The sequence below is a fragment of the Micromesistius poutassou genome (assembly GCF_964030765.1).
Source record: "Micromesistius poutassou genome assembly, chromosome: 12".
NCBI classification, from domain to species: Eukaryota; Metazoa; Chordata; class Actinopteri; order Gadiformes; family Gadidae; genus Micromesistius; species Micromesistius poutassou.
In genome coordinates this window covers 18261173-18280212 of record NC_140282.1, presented here as the reverse complement: position 1 = coordinate 18280212, position 19040 = coordinate 18261173, and the positions used below count along the sequence as shown (strand labels likewise).

The 19040-nt window shown below is 47.5% G+C and overlaps 1 protein-coding gene across 4 annotated transcripts in view; it reads left to right on the top strand.

The window, feature by feature from the left end:
- sbf2 (SET binding factor 2) overlaps positions 1–19040 on the top strand; it is a 78933-nt gene that overhangs the window by 43264 nt on the left and 16629 nt on the right. For all 4 annotated transcript variants that reach the window (XM_084476663.1, XM_084476661.1, XM_084476662.1 and 1 more), the window contains exons 15-19: positions 211–320; positions 2410–2559; positions 9865–9933; positions 15800–15967; positions 16208–16524. In XM_084476663.1, the coding sequence (XP_084332789.1) occupies positions 211–320; positions 2410–2559; positions 9865–9933; positions 15800–15967; positions 16208–16524 (814 nt within the window). The remainder of the gene's footprint in view (positions 1–210; positions 321–2409; positions 2560–9864; positions 9934–15799; positions 15968–16207; positions 16525–19040) is intronic.

The window sequence follows — 19040 nt, the reverse complement described above, 5'->3', positions numbered from 1 at the left end:
TTACAAGCTTAAAGCTTGCGTATTTGAACAACCTCACATTCCAGTCCGCATCCCAAAATGGTTAAACAGAATGCAGCCCTTCACTTCATTTGTTTAATTGTCTCCACAGTTATTTACTAGCTGGCAACAACATTTCAGAGTAAAAAAAAAAAAAGCCTTACACAAGCACATCTGTTATTGTCGCCTCACGCCGAGCCCTGTTCCGTCCAGTTTCCATCATGGGCAAGAGCTGCTCGGTGTTCAACAGCGCCCGCAGGCTGGAGGTGGTGAGGACCTGCATCTCCTTCGTCTTCGACAACAACAACCTGGAGACGGAGAAGGTAATGCACAGCGTCTCTCAGCACCGCCGCCGCTCCCTTCAAGTTGACCCCCGGTAACCGTCCTTCTAGATAGCCGCTCAGAGACCCCCCCCCCCGACCCCTCGCCAGGGGCATCTCTCCTCGGCTTTATCTCCCATCTGGCCCTCTGGCAGCATGGCGTCAAAGATTATGTCATGAAACACTCACTTATCCTATCTCACTATTTTTTTTTTTTTTTTTTTTAAATCTTCGGCAAAATGTTTATGGGTCGTGCGAGTCTGTGTTGGAACGTAGTTAAACGCTACCGCGATGAATGCGGCCAATATGTCCGAACCAGGGCCGGTCTCCCAGTTTTTTTTATTGTGTTTAACTTTTATGCATCCCTCTAGCGTAATATAGCGGTTCAATAATTCAACCGCCGCATCCCCGTGCTGTTTTTTTTTTTTTTTTTTTTTTTTCAAGAGACGCAGGCGGTGTCCTCTCGTAGCCGCCGCCCATGAGCCTGTAAAAAGCGCCACCTTTCATGTGGTCAATGTGAAACGCATTAGCCGTGCAGCGGGGGCCAGATGGAGGGGCTCCACGGGCCCTCGTCCAGCGTGGCCCCCGTACCGTACGAGGGCCGTTAACCCCAGCGCCGTATGTCCCCGTAAGCCCCTAGCAGATTGAGGGCTTACAGGCTGCAGGTGCGTGCGTGTGTGTGTGTGTGTGTGTGTGTGTGTGTGTGTGTGTGTGTGTGTGTGTGTGTGTGTGTGTGTGTGTGTGTGTGTGTGTGTGTGTGTGTGTGTGTGTGTTTAGTGGTTCTACCGTATTAGGGATGTGACGAAGCAGCGGAAAACCCGATTCAGCATTGTCCTAAGAGCAAAGGCTTATTCAGGGTATTTAATTGAGTCAAATGCAGACCCGATGACTTTTCCTCTTGAGAACAGTTTTTAGTGTCACAGGCGAATTCTTTTCTCCTACTACTTGCGATTGAGATGTAAAGTTCAGGCAGAGGTTAAGCAAAGAATGCATCGAGTCATTGCATGTAGAATGATCCAGGAGTCTTTGAAAAGGATAGTGTCTGATCCCCAAACCATTAGCTAAATAAAATGTATATTGACAATATTTATTTGATCATCAAAAAGTGAAACTTGCGATTGTCTCCCTCCGATGTCAGCGTCTGTCACTCTGCGGGGTGAAGGGGTACGGTGGTGTGGTGACCGCACCGCGCTAGCCGTCTCTCCTGGCTTTGCTGTTGTTTACATTCACGGCAGACACGTTCGCGCAAAATGCTCGCAGGCAGAATCAGCAATGAAGTGATTTTGACAAATGATATTGGTAGCAGATGTTTTAGTGAAGCCAGGAGAGAGGGTAACGGCGTTTGATCACCCAGGCCTTGGTTTGGCACCTTATGGTGTTAACGGTCTCTGTTTAAGACTACGGTCGTGTTGGAAAGCACAGAGTTTGGAGGTTAATGTTGTGTCAGATCCAACACTGGCTCCCTCGCTGGGAGGCCTGGTGAAACCCGTTTTATCTTGTAATACTTGTTACTATTATTATACTATTATAAAGACAGGCTCTGGCATGTTGGCAAAATGCTTTGTTTGTCGAAGGGACACAAAATTGTTGTTGGCATGGTATGCTTGTTTTTTGTTTTTAATTACACCCCTGAAGATGTGTCACCAGTTGCACTTTGATTGGGTGTGGATCACGTCGAAATACTAACTTAAGAAACGTTAGCATCTGTGTGATCCACATGTATAGTAATGTCATTCCTCCACTTTCATAAGGCTTAAGGATGTGAGAGAGATGCGGTCCACAAACAACATATCGTTATTCATTGTGTTTTTGCCCCACCGGTTTAATGGTGTCATGAATATTTAGCCGACAATTGGGTCTATTGGGGGGAAAAGTGTGCTGGTCAGGCTACTTCTCTTACTTTCTTCCCCGAGCTATTTCTTTTCCAATCTTTTCCTTTGTCCAGTGGCGCTGGATGTTGCTCAATAAGAAGTGCCACCTTTCCCACCGTCCTCTTGTGCCTCTCTCTCTCTCTCTCTCTCTCTCTCTCTCTCTCTCTCTCTCTCTCTCTCTCTCTCTCTCTCTCTCTCTCTCTCTCTCTCTCTCTCAACAGAGCCTGCCAGCTGCGCTGAGGGCCCTGAAAGGCAAGGCGGCGCGCCAGTGTCTGACTGAGGAGCTCTGCCTCCACGTGCGGCAGAACCGGGCCATCCTGGATCACCAGCAGTTTGACTACATCATCCGCATGATGAACTGTGCTCTCCAGGTGGGTTCCCCCCCCCCCCCCCCCCCCCTGGTCCTTCCTTTTGTTGCACACTGTCACAAGACAGGAAGGAAATGACCATAAAAAAAATGTGTGTTGAATGTAGTGTTAGTTAGTAAACATGTGTTTGGTGTAAGTTTTGTTTTAATGTTTTGCAAACCGAATTTGTTGCAAAATGGGAAACCATAGGGGTGGGACAATAAAAATGGGGCTTATACAAGTTTATCACCAATACAAATTAATAGGTAAAGAGTCAAAAGATCCTAATAATCGATAAAGGATATATAATCTTAAAAAATGTAATGAAAATGAAGACTAGAATGCATTACATTATGAGCAAAACAAAAGGAAAAAAGTGTAAAACTCTTGGGCATTTGCACAGCAACAATTCTAAATCTTGTTCGAAGTCCACTGAAATTTAAAAAATGATCTTCCATGCTCCTTTACCCATCGTAAGCGGCCTCGTCTGGATAAATCTGCACTTTATGACCCGTAACTTCTTGTGATTTACACACGTGAGGTGTCAGAAAGAGGCCTGTACGAACAACTTTCCCCCATTCCCTTTCCATCCTCTGTCACCCCAGGTGCCTAAAACACACAAGCCACGATTCTGTGGACTGTGACCCAGCAATAGCTCTTCTGTTATGTCCATGTGTGTCCAAATGATTTCAGTTTTTTGTTTTTTGTCGTTCATTGGATGGGGGGGTTTGTTAATTATTTCATTTTTTTCTGTCCTTATTAAAAGCTCTTCCCGGCTTCAGCCAGCTTCAGCCAGCTTCAACACTTCTTGAGTAGTACCTATTTGGGTTTTTATTGCTGTGCATCACCTCTAGCCAGGGGTTTTTTGTTTTTTTCGGGGATCACAGAGCATAGGTTTTTACACAGTTCCTCTGGATGCCTGACATTCCTCTGGCAAATAATATAGGCCAGTAAGACCAATTAATCCCACCATCTGCCCAGTGCGGAGACCCTGGAGACCATGTGATGTGTCACTTCCTGTCCCTTCCTGTTACAGACGCAGCCGCGAGGCGGCCCGGTCCAACGTTGATGAAAAAATATTGGCCGATATTTAGCGCAAGTAAAATTGAACCAGACTGAGCTGTTCAATTAATCGTTCTTTTAGTTATTTCCCCGTGCAGACACATGATTCTCAGTAGCCCTTCCAGATATTGAAGTTTGCGTTCTGCAATGAATATCCTGCCTGGCCCTGGCTGTGCAGCGTTTGTTTCCATTGCTGCAAATTATTGACACATGGGCACTGCCTTGTGTTGTTTAAAAAAAAAACTCCAGCCAATCAGATTAGATTACTAAGGGACACTCTTGCTCCCTTCCCTTTTGCCGAATCCGGATAATAGTCAAACAAGCAAAAACATATCCTCTGAGATAATCCTTCCGTGCAAATGTATGTAAATCTTTAGACGCTGTTATTCATTCCATATTGGATGGGAAGTTTTAAATTGTTCCGTAAACTGCGACACTTTCCTCCGGAACCTTCGTTGTGGTGGTTCCTGATTGATTTCACCATTTCCCAAAGTGTCTTTCAGGCCAGACTCATCCGGCACGGGGAAACAGAACGTTGATTCCCGGGCCGTGGCCGACGGCACTAACCACAGCGTGCACCGCAACGTGGTGTACACGTGGTGTACACTGCGCATGTGTCCTTCCGTCCAGGGCTTCATTGTATTCCAGAAGGAGGTTAAGACATGGTGTGCAGCCATCACGGTAGTCCGCTTGTGGTGCGCAGATGTTGAATAGTCGGCGTGACAAGAAGCTTATTGCTCATTCCGTTGTGTTTGTGCGTTTGTCTCTATCGCGTGGGCCTCGCTCTCTTTGAGAGGGCTCTTGGAACGATGCAGGGGTGCATTCCATTGAGATTGCCTATTGTGGTGCATGCTATCTGATAGCCAAACTGAGAGCGTGTCAGTATTGTATGGTTGTACTCTTCCAAATGAGATCCTTATGGCTCCAAGCTGTTTTAGGAACAGATGAGTGGGACGAAACAAAAATGAAAGAAAGATCTCCGGCGCCGGATGTTGAAACAGCCTTTTTTTCTTATTTTTAAGTGACCTTGCGGCATGAATGCTAATTCACTTGGAGGATGCCATGTGTGGATGAATGTGAGATGCTTACGATGTTAGCCTTCACAGCTAATCACGCTGGAGAACAAACAGCGAGGGTATAATCCAAAGACGCACTGGTATTCTTATTCATCATCGTGTGTGCATGGAGCGTATTGTGCATTTGGAAGCAGACATTTTAAACGGGTCCCCAGTACATCTGGAGAGAAGGTCGTTAGGCCCTCTACCTTGTGTGTTGTTTGGAGAAACCGCACCAGGGGGTAAACTCCTTAATCCTCATTCCCTTAGTCACTTAACATTCCAGACGTTATTGTAGTTATACAGTGCTATGGTTTACTTGAGTTGGCACTATATAAATAATGTTACTATGTGCTCGCACAATAATCTGAAAACCAAAACAAATGTATTTAAAACACAGAGACGGCCCGTAGTCGGGCAAAAGATGAGCTCAAGCATACCAAGCATCTCTCTGAAACAAAAAAACAAATATTAAAAAACGTATTTTCTAATATCCACTCTATTTAATGAAATCCATTCAGTTCTCATTGGCTCCTCTGATTTGTCCAATTCAATTTTGATTACCTCTCTGGAGTTTATGGACGAGTGTTGGCTGTAATAATTTTTATTACTAAATGCATTGCCAGTAGTTACACTTTCATGAAAAATGCTAGTAGCAACCTGCATTGCACAGCAAAGTCTAGTTCCCCAAGGTCAGTTCACCACTACAGTATCACTGTTATTCTTCTGCAAGTGTTGAGTGTGCAGTGATATGCCCAGACACCCTCACATGAAAACATGACTCACACTGTAATACTTTGTTGCTGTATACATGCAGCACGATGCTCAGCGAGGGCTTCAGCAGTGTCTGTGTGTGTGTCATTTATTAAGACACCATTGTCGAGAGGTCAAGTGGGTGGGGGGGGGGGGGGGCGACGCATAAGTCGGAGATCGGACGGTCTGTTAGTGATCAGAATCAACCTCTCAAAGGTCTACAGAGTAGTGAGCAACAGAAGAAGTATGCGATTGAAAGCACTTTTGTCGGTACAATGGGTCAAAGGTGGGAAGATTTGAAGCAGTGATGCATGATTGTGTGAGCGTGAAGTCATTCGTGATAGATTTTTGGGTTTTTCTTTCTCGTAAGCCAAATCTTTAAAGCGATTAAAAAAAGTCCAGCATTAGTTTTCCACAGCAGTTACAGATTTTTCTGCTATTCTGATCTCCCAATGAATCATTTACACTAATGACCTTAAGGGTAATAATTTGTGGGTGGAATGGGTGTGTGTGAGCGTGCTTACGGGAGGGAATGTGCCTATGCGTGTGCACGTAAACATGTGCGTGCACGTACACATGCGTGCGCACACATACTGCGTGCACCCCGTGTTTGTCTAAAATGTACCCTGCGCATCTGTGTATGTTTGCATGGGCTGCTTACCGGTCGATAATCCAGCTGTTGCCATTATGGAAGTACGTGTTGCGCAAGCCATGTGGGGGAATAAGCCCTGCTGGGGAGTATCCTGGCATTCCAACCATTTCCTGTCAGATAGGATTATGGGCCCTCTGTGTTGTACTCGCACTTGGCTGTGGACCCCCCCCACCCCTGTCCCCCCCCCCGTCCCTCCTGCTCCCCCCCCCCCCCCCGTCCCCCGTCCCCCCTCCCGATTAGCAGTTAGGGCGAGTGTTGACTGAAGCAGGGGATCTCTAAGGGACATGGTTAAATGATCAACCGTCCCCTCTGCGCGGCTGTTGAACAAAGTGCAAGTGGACACATTTTACTGCAGTCAGATGTGTGGAGTTATGTGGGCCTTTTTTTTTTTTCGGAGTCTCCGACCCCCCCCTCCCCAACCCCCCCCTCCCCAACCTCTGCCCCCCCCCCCCCCCCCCCCGGTCGACTGTATGCTCAGGGTTGATGTGTTGTGGTGCCAGCGGAGTCTGCAGCACACTCTTTCACATCCAGTCCCCAGAGCATAAAGACCGATTTTAAATAGGACTCAAAGGTGTATGAACCTTAAATTGAACACGCACCTCTCTTTGTTATGCTGATTATTTTAGTTTTATCTGAAAGTGTTGCTGGGTTATCTGGATCGAAGGTGCAACACGTGCATGCTGTTCATTTAAAGACTTCAAACAACACTTCCCTTTCTAGCTTTGTCCCGTGTTAAAACAACTCAGTCTCCCCACTTACGTTTAGTTGTGTTATCTGCTGTTTTTGTGCGTGCGTGCGTGCGTGCGTGCGTGAGTGCGCGTGTGTTCAACTGTTATTGAACACTAGGCCTAAATAGGGATGTGATTTTATTGGTTTTCCCAATGGAGACTAACAAGGTTTAATGGTATAATGGCCTCATACTCACCATTCCACCAAGGCTTCCTCAGAAGCCTTCGCCTCAGCCGCCGCCTGCCAGCTTAAAGACTTTCCACGAAAAACAGGGTCTGGAAGGGACAGGAAGGGGCTGTTTTTGCTCTCTGCGCCGTCTAGTCACGTTTGCACGGGCCGTGTTGTGCCTGCTGTAATGCCGTCCTTCCGTGAGCGCCGCTGTTACTCATCATTATTTACCAAACAAAGAAGTGACCGAACAGGAGGAATGCTGGACGAGAGAGAGACTTGAGTCATCACATGACTTCCTCTTTGCACCCGCCACACGTCCACCTCTGTCTCCTCTTGTCACCTCTGTTGAGCCCTGTGTGTGTGTGTGTGTGTGTGTGTGTGTGTGTGTGTGTGTGTGTGTGTGTGTGTGTGTGGCCCCCCCCCGATCCCAAATCGCACCTCTCTGTCGTGCAGTTGTGAACGTACGCGTCGTCATCAGCCGAATGTACACCTAACACTTTTGGCGGTCAATGACGTAGACAAATGCAAAGACACATGCAGTCCTCCCGGACCTTGGCGCCGTGTCGTGTGGTTCGAGGCAAGTAATCGCTGCAAAATCAAAAAACACTATTTAGTTGGTTGCGATACTCTTTAATGACTTTTCAGTGTACATGATTACGATTTTGAAACATCTCCATCGCTTGGACAAGAAATAGTTTCAACATATCTCAATGGAGCGACGTCGATCTCTCACTTCCGTTTCCGTTTTGCTCGTGGGTTCATGTGTATTTCTGGTTGGAAACGTTACACTGCCCCTTGTGTACACGTTGGCGTGAAGTTGAAGTGTAAATTCAGGCACCTCTCCAAAATTCAGTCGCAACGTGGATCTTCATGAACAACATGAGTCCTCAGAAGTGTGAATTAAGCTGTAACGTGTAAGCTTCACACTTAACTCCAAACGACTTGCAGGCAAGTCAATTCTGTAGTCTTATAAATCTTCTTGCAAGCACGTCAGTTGGAGCCATCCTTTCTTTATTAAAGGTATAGAGGTATAGGTATAGCATAAAGGTATAGCCAACGTTTCTGGCCCTTATTATATATCTAGACATTCACCAATCTTTCTAAATATACCTATTCATTGAAAAATAATGTAATCAAGGTATTAGTTTGTTTACGCGTTGGCAGTCCTTGCTAAACAGGCCCCAACTTCGAGAGGAGGTTTGCTCTTTGCCAAATAACCATAAATGTTCTGAAATGCGCACCTCCACATTTAGTCCTATGTTTTTTCCTCTCCGTCGTCACTCAGCCACCACAAACTTAGGTGAACTGGAGCGCTGTCAAGCAGGCTGTAAACAAGAGCGTTGTCGCCGCTCCCTGCTCGAGTTTTGCATTTACCGCAACCCAAATTAATGAGCGACAGAGTCGTGCACAAGAGAAGAGGAACACAAAGAGCGGTGTGGTGGAAACGCGGCCCATGGGGGGTGCAAGCCTTTCATGTGAGGCTGAGGAACGTGTGTTTTGCATTTGCTTCTCCTCCATACATTCCTGGGTTTTTCGAGGAAGCCACGCGGGGGGAAGGGGGGGGGGGGGGGGGGGGGGGGGGGGGGTGCAGGGTCTACTGACCACTTTGGGAAGCACAGAATTCCACCCGCTGCACTATCTGCTGTCCATCCCGCCAAAATTAGAGACTCATGATACCTGTTGCCTCGTAAACATTTCTTGGGTGGAAAAGACGGCGCATATTGTATAATGATCTTGAAGAGTGTGTGTGTGTGTGTGTGTGTGTAAGGTTTTGAAATGTGTTTGATTTGTGTTGTATGCATGTTAATTTGTCAGTCAGCAAGGTCGATGGGGAAAGCAGAAGAGTATCAATTTGATTCATGTTAGCCCTCTGGAGGATGTAATTTGCAGTCTCAGATCAAGATCAGTGCTTTTATTTTGACGTAAATCAAGTTTCTTGGTGCATTCTCGTTTTTTTGTACTTCGGCAAATAAATCCTAGTGAAGCTTATGAGAGATAAATACCAATTTCCTGTTTATGAAGTACTTCTTGATCCAATTCAGGTCCTCAACTTTTCTTTGCCTGTTCTCCATTTTACTGCGGTCTGCCTGAGAAACAAAAGTTTTGAACAACTTACATTTTCGTCTCAAAGTGACCCAAATGTTGTTTTGAACATTAAAATGGTGATACTCTGAGCAGGGGGATTGTGTTATCAATGAATGTCTCAAATACGACTTTGTATGGCATTCTTATTGAATATGCAATGGAATCTTTTTTATCTAACAATAAATTGAAAGCATGGTGACATTTGTGTCGAGGCAAGAATTGTGTAAGTCTATTAAAAGCATATGGATATAACATGCGGTATGTAGAGGCAAATAATTGCAGAAAAGGGAGCGAGTCGTTAGTTGAACCCCTGCAGAGCCAGGCCCCTGACATTACAAGACGATAACGTGTTTTTTGTCTGGAAACAGGATGTTTATGTTTGTATACCCGAGATTAATAGAAAAAAAGACCCCTAAGTGAGACTCTTATTTAGATATCAAAACCAGCAACAATTACGAACACGTCCCTAGTCTAATGTTTTAGTTATTGCTTTCCAACCCCCTGACCATTGCAAGGGCCCCCCCCCCCCGGGACAGACACAAAATAATTAGTTTGAAAACGATCCCAAAATACTGTATATCAGAGTCCTATAGAATAGAAGGCGAGTGAAGAGGCACAGCTCTGCTGTATTCACGCCCGGTGTGCTTTGCTTCGTATAATCAATCGGATTACTTTTCTTTTTTTGGTGCACAAATAAGAACCGGAATTCACTCGCGTGGCCCCTGGCGCTTAAGGAGTGGCGGCCCTCAGGTTCAGCTGTACAATACTCACCTCCCCTCCCCCCTGTTGTCTGACCCCCCCCCCCCCCCCACCCCCCTGCAGGACTGTTCCAGCTCCGAGGAGTTCACCGTGGCCGCTGCACTGCTTCCCCTCAGCACCGAATTCCACCGGGTGAGTCACACACAGACGGTCCGTTCCAACACCCATCTCGTATGCCTTCCATGCACTTCACGTGTCTTATCTATGCGGGACCATTTTAAAATAGCAATAAGATAATAAGATATTTGAAGATACATTTCCGACAGAAAAATACATTTCCAACAGATAAATGGCCAGCCTGACATCGCCAGACCAATTTAGAAGTGTGTGTTCGCTCAGTTCCGGCTTTCAAGGGGACGTGTCAACGGGCACCGCAACCAATCAGAGCAACGTATGTGTATGTGACACATCGGCGGCAGACATCCTGGTTGTGTATGAAAATTCCTTAACATACACCCAAAGGGCGCTCCTCTGTACAGCCGTCTACGTGTTCATTCTGACCTGTATTAGATAAAACGTCTTTGGTTGGCCCAACCCAAAGGCTAGATCTGCTGGAAATGTGTCTGAACGAAAGGGGAGGCCAGGCTCATATGCCAGAGTAACAAAAAAAATGTTGCTTGCAGTTTTGTCTCGTGCCAGACTAGACTAGACTAGACGGCAAACGGACTGCGTTTAAATAGCGCTATTCAGACCTGTGGCCACTCAAAGTGCTTTCAAATGAGGGCCTCACATGCACCCATTCATGGTGAATGTGCACGGTTGACATGCGCACACGTCAGCCGTGCCGGGCGGCAGCCAGCTCGCATGGAGGAGTCAGGGTTATGTTATCTCGCTGACACTTGGATAGGAGCCAGGAACCGCACCGTAATAGATGGATCACAGAAGGGCTGGATGAGCCCCATAACCATAACCATAACCAAAGCCCCAGAACCAGTACTGAACCATGACCTGGGTGTAGTCAGAGCTTGTAGCACATCAGCTATCATTCGTGTGTCCCCCCCCCCCCCCCCCTCCCTCACTGAACTGGGTCACGACGGTGTGACATTAGCGCTTAACGCTGTGTTGTGGGTTAATCTACAGCAGGTCCTCCCAGAGGCCAGTGTTCCTGTGGTGGGAAGAGGTGGAGGTTAATCATCCCTGCCCTGCCTTGATCGCCTCACTCACTCACTGCCACGCTGAGAGAGCCATCGGATCACTGTACCGTGTGGGTGCGTGTGTGTGTGTGTGTGTGTGCATTTGCTTTTCATAATAAAAAGGAATCGCGGTGCTTCGCCGCCAACATCTCTCCACACAACAGATCCACTGTCACCATAGTGACACAACTGTCAGACGTTGGCGCTCTTGTTGAATATCGATGGCTCGGGCCCCGGGACCCGGCAGGAACGGTGCCAGCAGATGATCACCGAACCTTGGCCAGTGATATGCAGACTAATTCCTGAGCTCACATGCTCATGACGTGTGGCGATCGTGTTTGTTGTGGTTTGAGTCGTCTGATTAGTGTCCTTGGTGCATATGAACCGCATGACGTACCGCTTTTCGGAAGAAGAAGAGTTTTTCTCGGAGAAGTCGGTGATCAATGTTGCTCTTGCAACAAGGACTCGTAGACGGGAGACTTTAAGAGGTTAAGTGGCTTGAAAGATTATTGACACTTTGGTCATAGGGTATTTTTTTAACTGTGTATAATCCCCCACACCCCCCCCCCCCCCACCCACCTCCCCTGCAGGTACATTTCCCTTGAGAAAATGATCATAAAGATTAGCCTGTGTGGCCGTCCGGAATCGCGTGCTTAACTCTTGGATCATTTGCATCTAAGCGTTTAGGTCAGTGTCGGTTATAGTTCACGATGGGAGTCATTGAGACATTGATCGAGTGCCTGTTTGTTATTCCTGACTGGAGTTTGGCAAGTGCTCTGTGCATGCTTTCAGCACTGCTGTCCCATATCCCCCAGAGCATGTCTACACCAGGACCCACCAAGCTCCCTTCCTACACAGCAGCCTGGTGCTGGTGCAGGCACAGGCTGTGTTTAGTTTCCACTTTGAGCACATATGTGCACATTAAAGAGCTGCTGTTGACCCACATGGCGCTGCACACATCAAGTCCCCTACCCGATTCCACTGAGTAGTTCTCTTGAACCTGAAACATGTGTGTTTCTCAGAGGTGACTGAGATATTTTATTGTCTGAGAGATTCAGACAATAATATAACAAAGAAAAGCCTGTTTGGTTTAGTCAAATGAGTTCACTGGCCAATGAGGAATCAACGCCAGCACAAGACCAACTTCTCCTCAGATGACCTTTGCTGTAGGCAAATTCTGTCATGACCTTTGTTCAATCAGTGGCTCTTTTAAAATGCCATTTTATTCAAAGATTCTCCAATCTGCTGATGGCTGTCCTGGCGTTCGTCGTGTTCGTCATGGCAGACCTTTATCAGCTGTGGAACAGGTGTCAGTGATGTCTGAGTCACTGTTGGGGCAGCCCCTCATGTCAAAAATATTTGAATCAGCCACAAGAGTCAGACAAAAGTCCCTGCCTCGCTGTCTGGCTTATTGTGTGTGTGTGTGTGTGTGTGTGTGTGTGTGTTTGTGACAGTTGGTGGAGGGGGGGGGGGGGGGGGGGGGGGGAGAGAGAGGAGAGACAGAAATTGGATGCAACAGCAAGTCATTCGTCCAAACATAATTTGGAATGATTTATACAGCAGGACACCCTTGAGTGTTAACATTCTTCTGGCCAAAGTTTACGCGGGGAAGGATTTTGAGGAGTGTGCCCTGTCAAACTGTTTCACATCCCCATGAGGAGGAAGAACCGCTTCGAACCACCTGACCCCTGAGGGCCTGTGCAGACGGCCAAGAATCTTCCCTCTGAATGTTTACTTGTTGCGGCAGAACATTTACGCTAGCCGCACAATGTGCGTTCGGAGAATAATGGCCTATGGATGCCATAATGGACTTGTTTACGCTCCGTCGTCCAGCGTGGCTCTGCGTCATGTTTGTTTAACGGCACTGATTATGGTCAAACATATTGTTTGGATCGAGACGTTTGCATGGTTTCAGGATACAAATATGTCGCCCCTCACGATGCACTGACTCATGGGTGGAAAACCATGAAAGAAGATACCGGTGAAAAAAAAAAAACAGGATCGCCCTCACGTTCAAATTTCTGCATTCCGACAGGGCATTTCACCACGAGTATACATCTGTTTTGTAAACCGAGATAAGCATTCACTGAACCGAGAGACTCTCCTATATGGCCCTCGTCAATACGAACCGGGCCACGGAGCTATGCAGCGAATTAACATACCACCCCCAATGTTTATTTTGGACACGTTCTCTCACGCAACCTCAAGACGAGGTCCCCCGTCCACCTGAATCACGCCACATGTTTTACGAGGACCACAAGGCTCCCCTCAAGCGTCTCACGCTCAGAAGTGTCCCGTCATTTACAAGGCGTCCGGTCAACTCCAGCCCTGCCTCGGAACCAGAACCAACGCACTGACTCTTTGTCTACATCCGTTTTTTTTGCTTTTGTTTCTTCCCCCTGTCCCTTGACTACAGGGTGTCTGCGCATCCTTAAAAAGTCTTAAAAAGTCTTAAATTCATGTTTCTAAATTTAAGGCCTTAAAAAGTCTTAAATTCGTTAAAAACGTCATATGCTGGTCTTAAATACTGTAACTCAAGGTCTTAAATTTGTCGGGGCAGGACTATTTATTTTTTTATTTTTCTCGCGGGACTTTTCGGGAAGGACACGTAGAGAGGCTTCTTTCTTGCTAGATACTTGGTCGGAAACATGCCGTTAAACTGCACTTGTACTTACTAGCTTTTGAACCAGAGAGCACTGAGTATCACTTTATGTTCAATAAACAGACAAAAGGTCAACTTGAATGAGTCTCATTGAGTGACACACATGCTATGCTTGGGTTGTAATACAGCGGGATCCCCCCCACCATCTCATGCTTTAGGTCTTCAATTTCATTCAAGGTGGTATGAAAAAAGGTCTTAAAAAGTCTTAAATTTGACTTGCTGAAACCTGCAGATACCCTGCTTGACTAGCTCTGAGCAGGTCACCCATTCACACGGGATCTTTTGCATCACTGGACCACCTTACCCTAAATACCCCTTTTGGTGCTCTTTCCTCTTTCCTTCCGTCCTCCCTTTTTCTGCTTCTACCCCATCTTTCCCTCCCCAGTGATCGTCCTCCTCGTCCATCATCCGTCCTTTTCATATTGGTCTGTTGTTGCTCACACCAGGGTCTATTTATTTATCGTGGAAGCCGGGTGGGGTGGGGTGGGGGGTGGGGGGGGGGGGGGGGGAGAGAGAGAGGAGAGGAGAATGGATGACCACGGTCACATTGACCGGTACACATCTAACGAGGCAAGGCGAAATGGAAACGTTGCTCACCAGCTGCTGCAGGGTCCTGTAATGGAGAGGTATTGCACCACTAATGGGTTAAGACCTCCCCTGCTTATGTTATTTGCTTATTCAAGACTACATTTTATTCGTCACATCCTAAAAGCTTCGAACTGTGTATTTAAGATTTAGACGTTAAAATCCTTTTAATGGAAAAAGGCCACAATTTCTACACCAAAGCCAAACGGCACGCTGTCTTGAAAGCATTACGGCGACGAGGCGGGAGAATATGTTTCTTCCATTTGAACCAATTCGTCTTTAGCCCGATGCACGTCTGTCTCTTTCGTGCGTTAGCGGTGCTACGTGGTACAACTGATGATAACGAGGCCGATATAATAATTTGTCAATGAGAGAAAGGGAGCTACATTCCTTCCCCTCCCCCTCCCCCTCCCCGATGATGTAGTATAACCAGATATCATCAGAAACGAAGGTCAAATGAGCTCCGATGCGGCAGGACTGTAGGAAGCGTAATTGTAGCGGAACGGAAAGGAGTGAGAAGGCCCGCTGCGGTGAGGACTCACATGGGGCAGATTTTTTTTCCAGCCAAGCCTTTTGGAATTGTCTTTGGCTGTAACATGACATTCCATGACATTATATTGTCAGGGCATCCTCGGTGTACTCCCAGAAGCGCCGGGAATTTTTGGAGGATCCGTCCACACATCCTCTCCACGGTGTCTCCTACGTTGACTTCCCCCCTCCCAATTATATCCTTTTGTACCTGGAAAGGCATCAACAGTTTCTTCCACTTCGCTTTCCTTAACTCGATAAGGACAGTGTTGCAGATGCAAAAATGATGGTTAGATTTCGTGATGGTCGTTTGTGGTTTGTGGTAAGACCATTATCCATATCACCTAGTATCAAAAATTTGTAGTAGACTAAAAACAAACAATTTAAATGTATTTAAATTCTACATTCCCGTTTAAACCAATGGTCAAAATTGATCATAAACACGGTAAAAACATAAATATATACTCATATTCATTCTCGTACCTGCTGGGTACTAGAAGTCGGACTAGAGTTGTTTTGGTTGTCTCTCCCAACACTGGCAGTAGCCACTCCATCTCGGTCCATTTAAGGGGGAAAAACACAAAGTGATACTGAAATCCACCGCTGTGTTGCACCAGCGGTAATAAACCAGGAGCTTAGCTAATAAAACATCCCTAACCTTACTAAATAAAGGCACATGTCTTGACAATGCAGCCTGTCTGTGGTGGTGTCGGGGCTGGGAAAAGGGTGTTTATGGATGCAGCAGCGCTCACACATGATCAATTGTACGTCGTGTTGGCATGCTGGTGGTAAGTCGAGCCCTTGTCAGGTGGGGTGTGCACCAGCAGCGCCATGTGGTGTTGATATCTACAGTGCAACAGAAACATCTTTTTGGGGGGATCGGCGCACATTCCTAATAGGGTGTTATTTTGGGATTCAGTCGGGTGGTCTGCTCTTCATCCAGTGACAACGCAGAGCGTCAAAAGTTGTCTTCGTGGAAAAATTATCACAATAAACAGATACTTGATCAGCTTTTTAATATTTTTTTTATTTTTTTTTAAGTTTGTCCGTGTCCCAACTTATTCTCCTGCTCTTGTGCGTCTTTCCGCAGAAACTAGCCGGGGTGAAGCAGTACGCCTACACATGTGTCCAGGATCATCCCATCTGGACAAACCAGCAGTTCTGGGAAGCTACCTTCTACAGCGAGGTCCAAAACAAGATCCGCTCCCTGTATCTCAGCAGTGCGGAGGAGAAAGTAGGCATCACTGCCAGACTGAAGGTCAGCCACCGATGGCGTTATATTACCATCTGTGCTCCTACCTTTATCGTCCAATAAACCAACCGCTTGAATGGCTTCTCGTGTGTCACGACGCGACGAGGTCGTGGTGTCAACCATGGCGCACCACCGCACCTCACCACACTCCAATTTAATTAAATTTTTCTCGAAAAATCCATTAAACCATGCTCTGATTTCAACACCTCTTAAAAACGACAAGCAAAAACCTGTGTCTGGCTGCAGGACGCGGCTCCCCTGGCATCAGAATCCCAGGCAGCAGGAGGAGGAGGAGGAGGAGGAGGAGGAGGAGGAGGGCGGCCCGGGGAACACACGGCCATGGACCTGGCGGCGGAGCAGCTGCGCACCTGGCCCTGCCTCAGCAAGCAGAAGCAGCAGGAGCTGGTGAAGAACGAGGAGAGCACCGTGTTCGGCTGGGCCATCCACTACGCCAGCCTCATGGTCTACCTGCTGGTGCCGCTGGACACCAGCAGGAACAAGCTGCTCCGAAGCCACCCCGCCACCGACTGGGAGAGCGGCAGCAACAGCATAGTGACCAACAGGTCAGTACTGGGATACACATAGTGACCAACAGGTCAGTACTGGGCCCACATAGTGACCAACAGGTCAGTACTGGGCCCACATAGTGACCAACAGGTCAGTACTGGGCCCACATAGTGACCAACAGGTCAGTACTGGGCCCACATAGTGACCAACAGGTCAGTACTGGGCCCACATAGTGACCAACAGGTCAGTACTGGGCCCACATAGTGACCAACAGGTCAGTACTGGGCCCACATAGTGACCAACAGGTCAGTACTGGGAGACACAGAGTGACCAACAGGTCAGTACTGGGAGACACATAGTGACCAACAGGTCAGTACTGGGAGACACATAGTGACCAACAGGTCAGTACTGGGCCCACATAGTGACCAACAGGTCAGTACTGGGCCCACATAGTGACCAACAGGTCAGTACTGGGATACACACATAGTGACCAACAGGTCAGTACTGGGCCCACATAGTGACCAACAGGTCAGTACTGGGAGACACATAGTGACCAACAGGTCAGTACTGGGCCCACATGGTGACCAACAGGTCAGTACTGGGCCCACATAGTGACCAACAGGTCAGTACTGGGCCCACATAGTGACCAACAGGTCAGTACTGGGCCCATATGGTGACCAACAGGTCAGTACTGGGCCCATATATAGTGACCAACAGGTCAGTACTGGGAGACACATAGTGACCAACAGGTCAGTACTGGGCCCATATGGTGACCAACAGGTCAGTACTGGGCCCACATATAGTGACCAACAGGTCAGTACTGGGCCCATATGGTGACCAACAGGTCAGTACTGGGCCCATATATAGTGACCAACAGGTCAGTACTGGGCCCACATATAGTGACCAACAGGTCAGTACTGGGCCCACATAGTGACCAACAGGTCAGTACTGGGCCCACATAGTGACCAACAGGTCAGTACTGGGAGACACATAGTGACCAACAGGTCAGTACTGGGAGACACATAGTGACCAACAGGTCAGTACTGGGAGACACATAGTGACCAACAGGTCAGTACTGGGCCCACATAGTGACCAACAGGTCAGTACTGGGCCCACATAGTGACCAACAGGTCAGTACTGGGCCCACATAGTGACCAACAGGTCAGTACTGGGCCCACATATAGTGACCAACAGGTCAGTACTGGGCCCACATAGTGACCAACAGGTCAGTACTGGGCCCACATAGTGACCAACAGGTCAGTACTGGGATACACACATAGTGACCAACAGGTCAGTACTGGGCCCACATAGTGACCAACAGGTCAGTACTGGGCCCACATAGTGACCAACAGGTCAGTACTGGGAGACACATGGTGACCAACAGGTCAGTACTGGGAGACACATAGTGACCAACAGGTCAGTACTGGGAGACACATAGTGACCAACAGGTCAGTACTGGGCCCACATAGTGACCAACAGGTCAGTACTGGGCCCACATAGTGACCAACAGGTCAGTACTGGGCCCACATAGTGACCAACAGGTCAGTACTGGGCCCATATATAGTGACCAACAGGTCAGTACTGGGCCCACATAGTGACCAACAGGTCAGTACTGGGCCCATATATAGTGACCAACAGGTCAGTACTGGGCCCATATATAGTGACCAACAGGTCAGTACTGGGAGACACATGGTGACCAACAGGTCAGTACTGGGAGACACATAGTGACCAACAGGTCAGTACTGGGCCCACATAGTGACCAACAGGTCAGTACTGGGCCCACATAGTGACCAACAGGTCAGTACTGGGCCCACATAGTGACCAACAGGTCAGTACTGGGCCCACATAGTGACCAACAGGTCAGTACTGGGCCCACATAGTGACCAACAGGTCAGTACTGGGCCCACATAGTGACCAACAGGTCAGTACTGGACCCACATGGTGACCAACAGGTCAGTACTGGGCCCACATAGTGACCAACAGGTCAGTACTGGGCCCATATAATGACCAACATGTCAGTACTGGGCCCACATATAGTGACCAACAGGTCAGTACTGGGCCCACATAGTGACCAACAGGTCAGTACTGGAGAGAAATAAATATATACCAAAAGGTCAGTACTGGAGACACCATAAGGCTCAATTCGGATATATTGTTCAGATCCGATCCGAGGGCAATTAGTTAATAATGCCATAGTCTTCCGTCAGCTATCAGTGAGTGAAGTAAGATGACGGAATATCTTTTTCCGGTGCAAAACTGTGCCTTGAAATTTTCTGCTGCACAAATGCAACACTTCATCAGTGGTTGAGAAACGTAACGAGAGAGGGTGTGTTGTTCATAAAAAGATATGGCTGTCGTATGCTAATTTCCTACCTCTGTCTTTGTAAGGATAGGATAGGAGCAGGCTTCACTCAATGTGTATTTTCCAAACTATTAGAGCGCTGGCCTGAATAGTCAGATCAAGTAAAGTAGGAAGGAGGCCGCACTGTGCATAAATCCACTTTTATGTTTCACTTTTACAACGCGTTTCAGCGTGTGCCTTCTTCCTCCGTCTTCACAATTCTCAAATTCC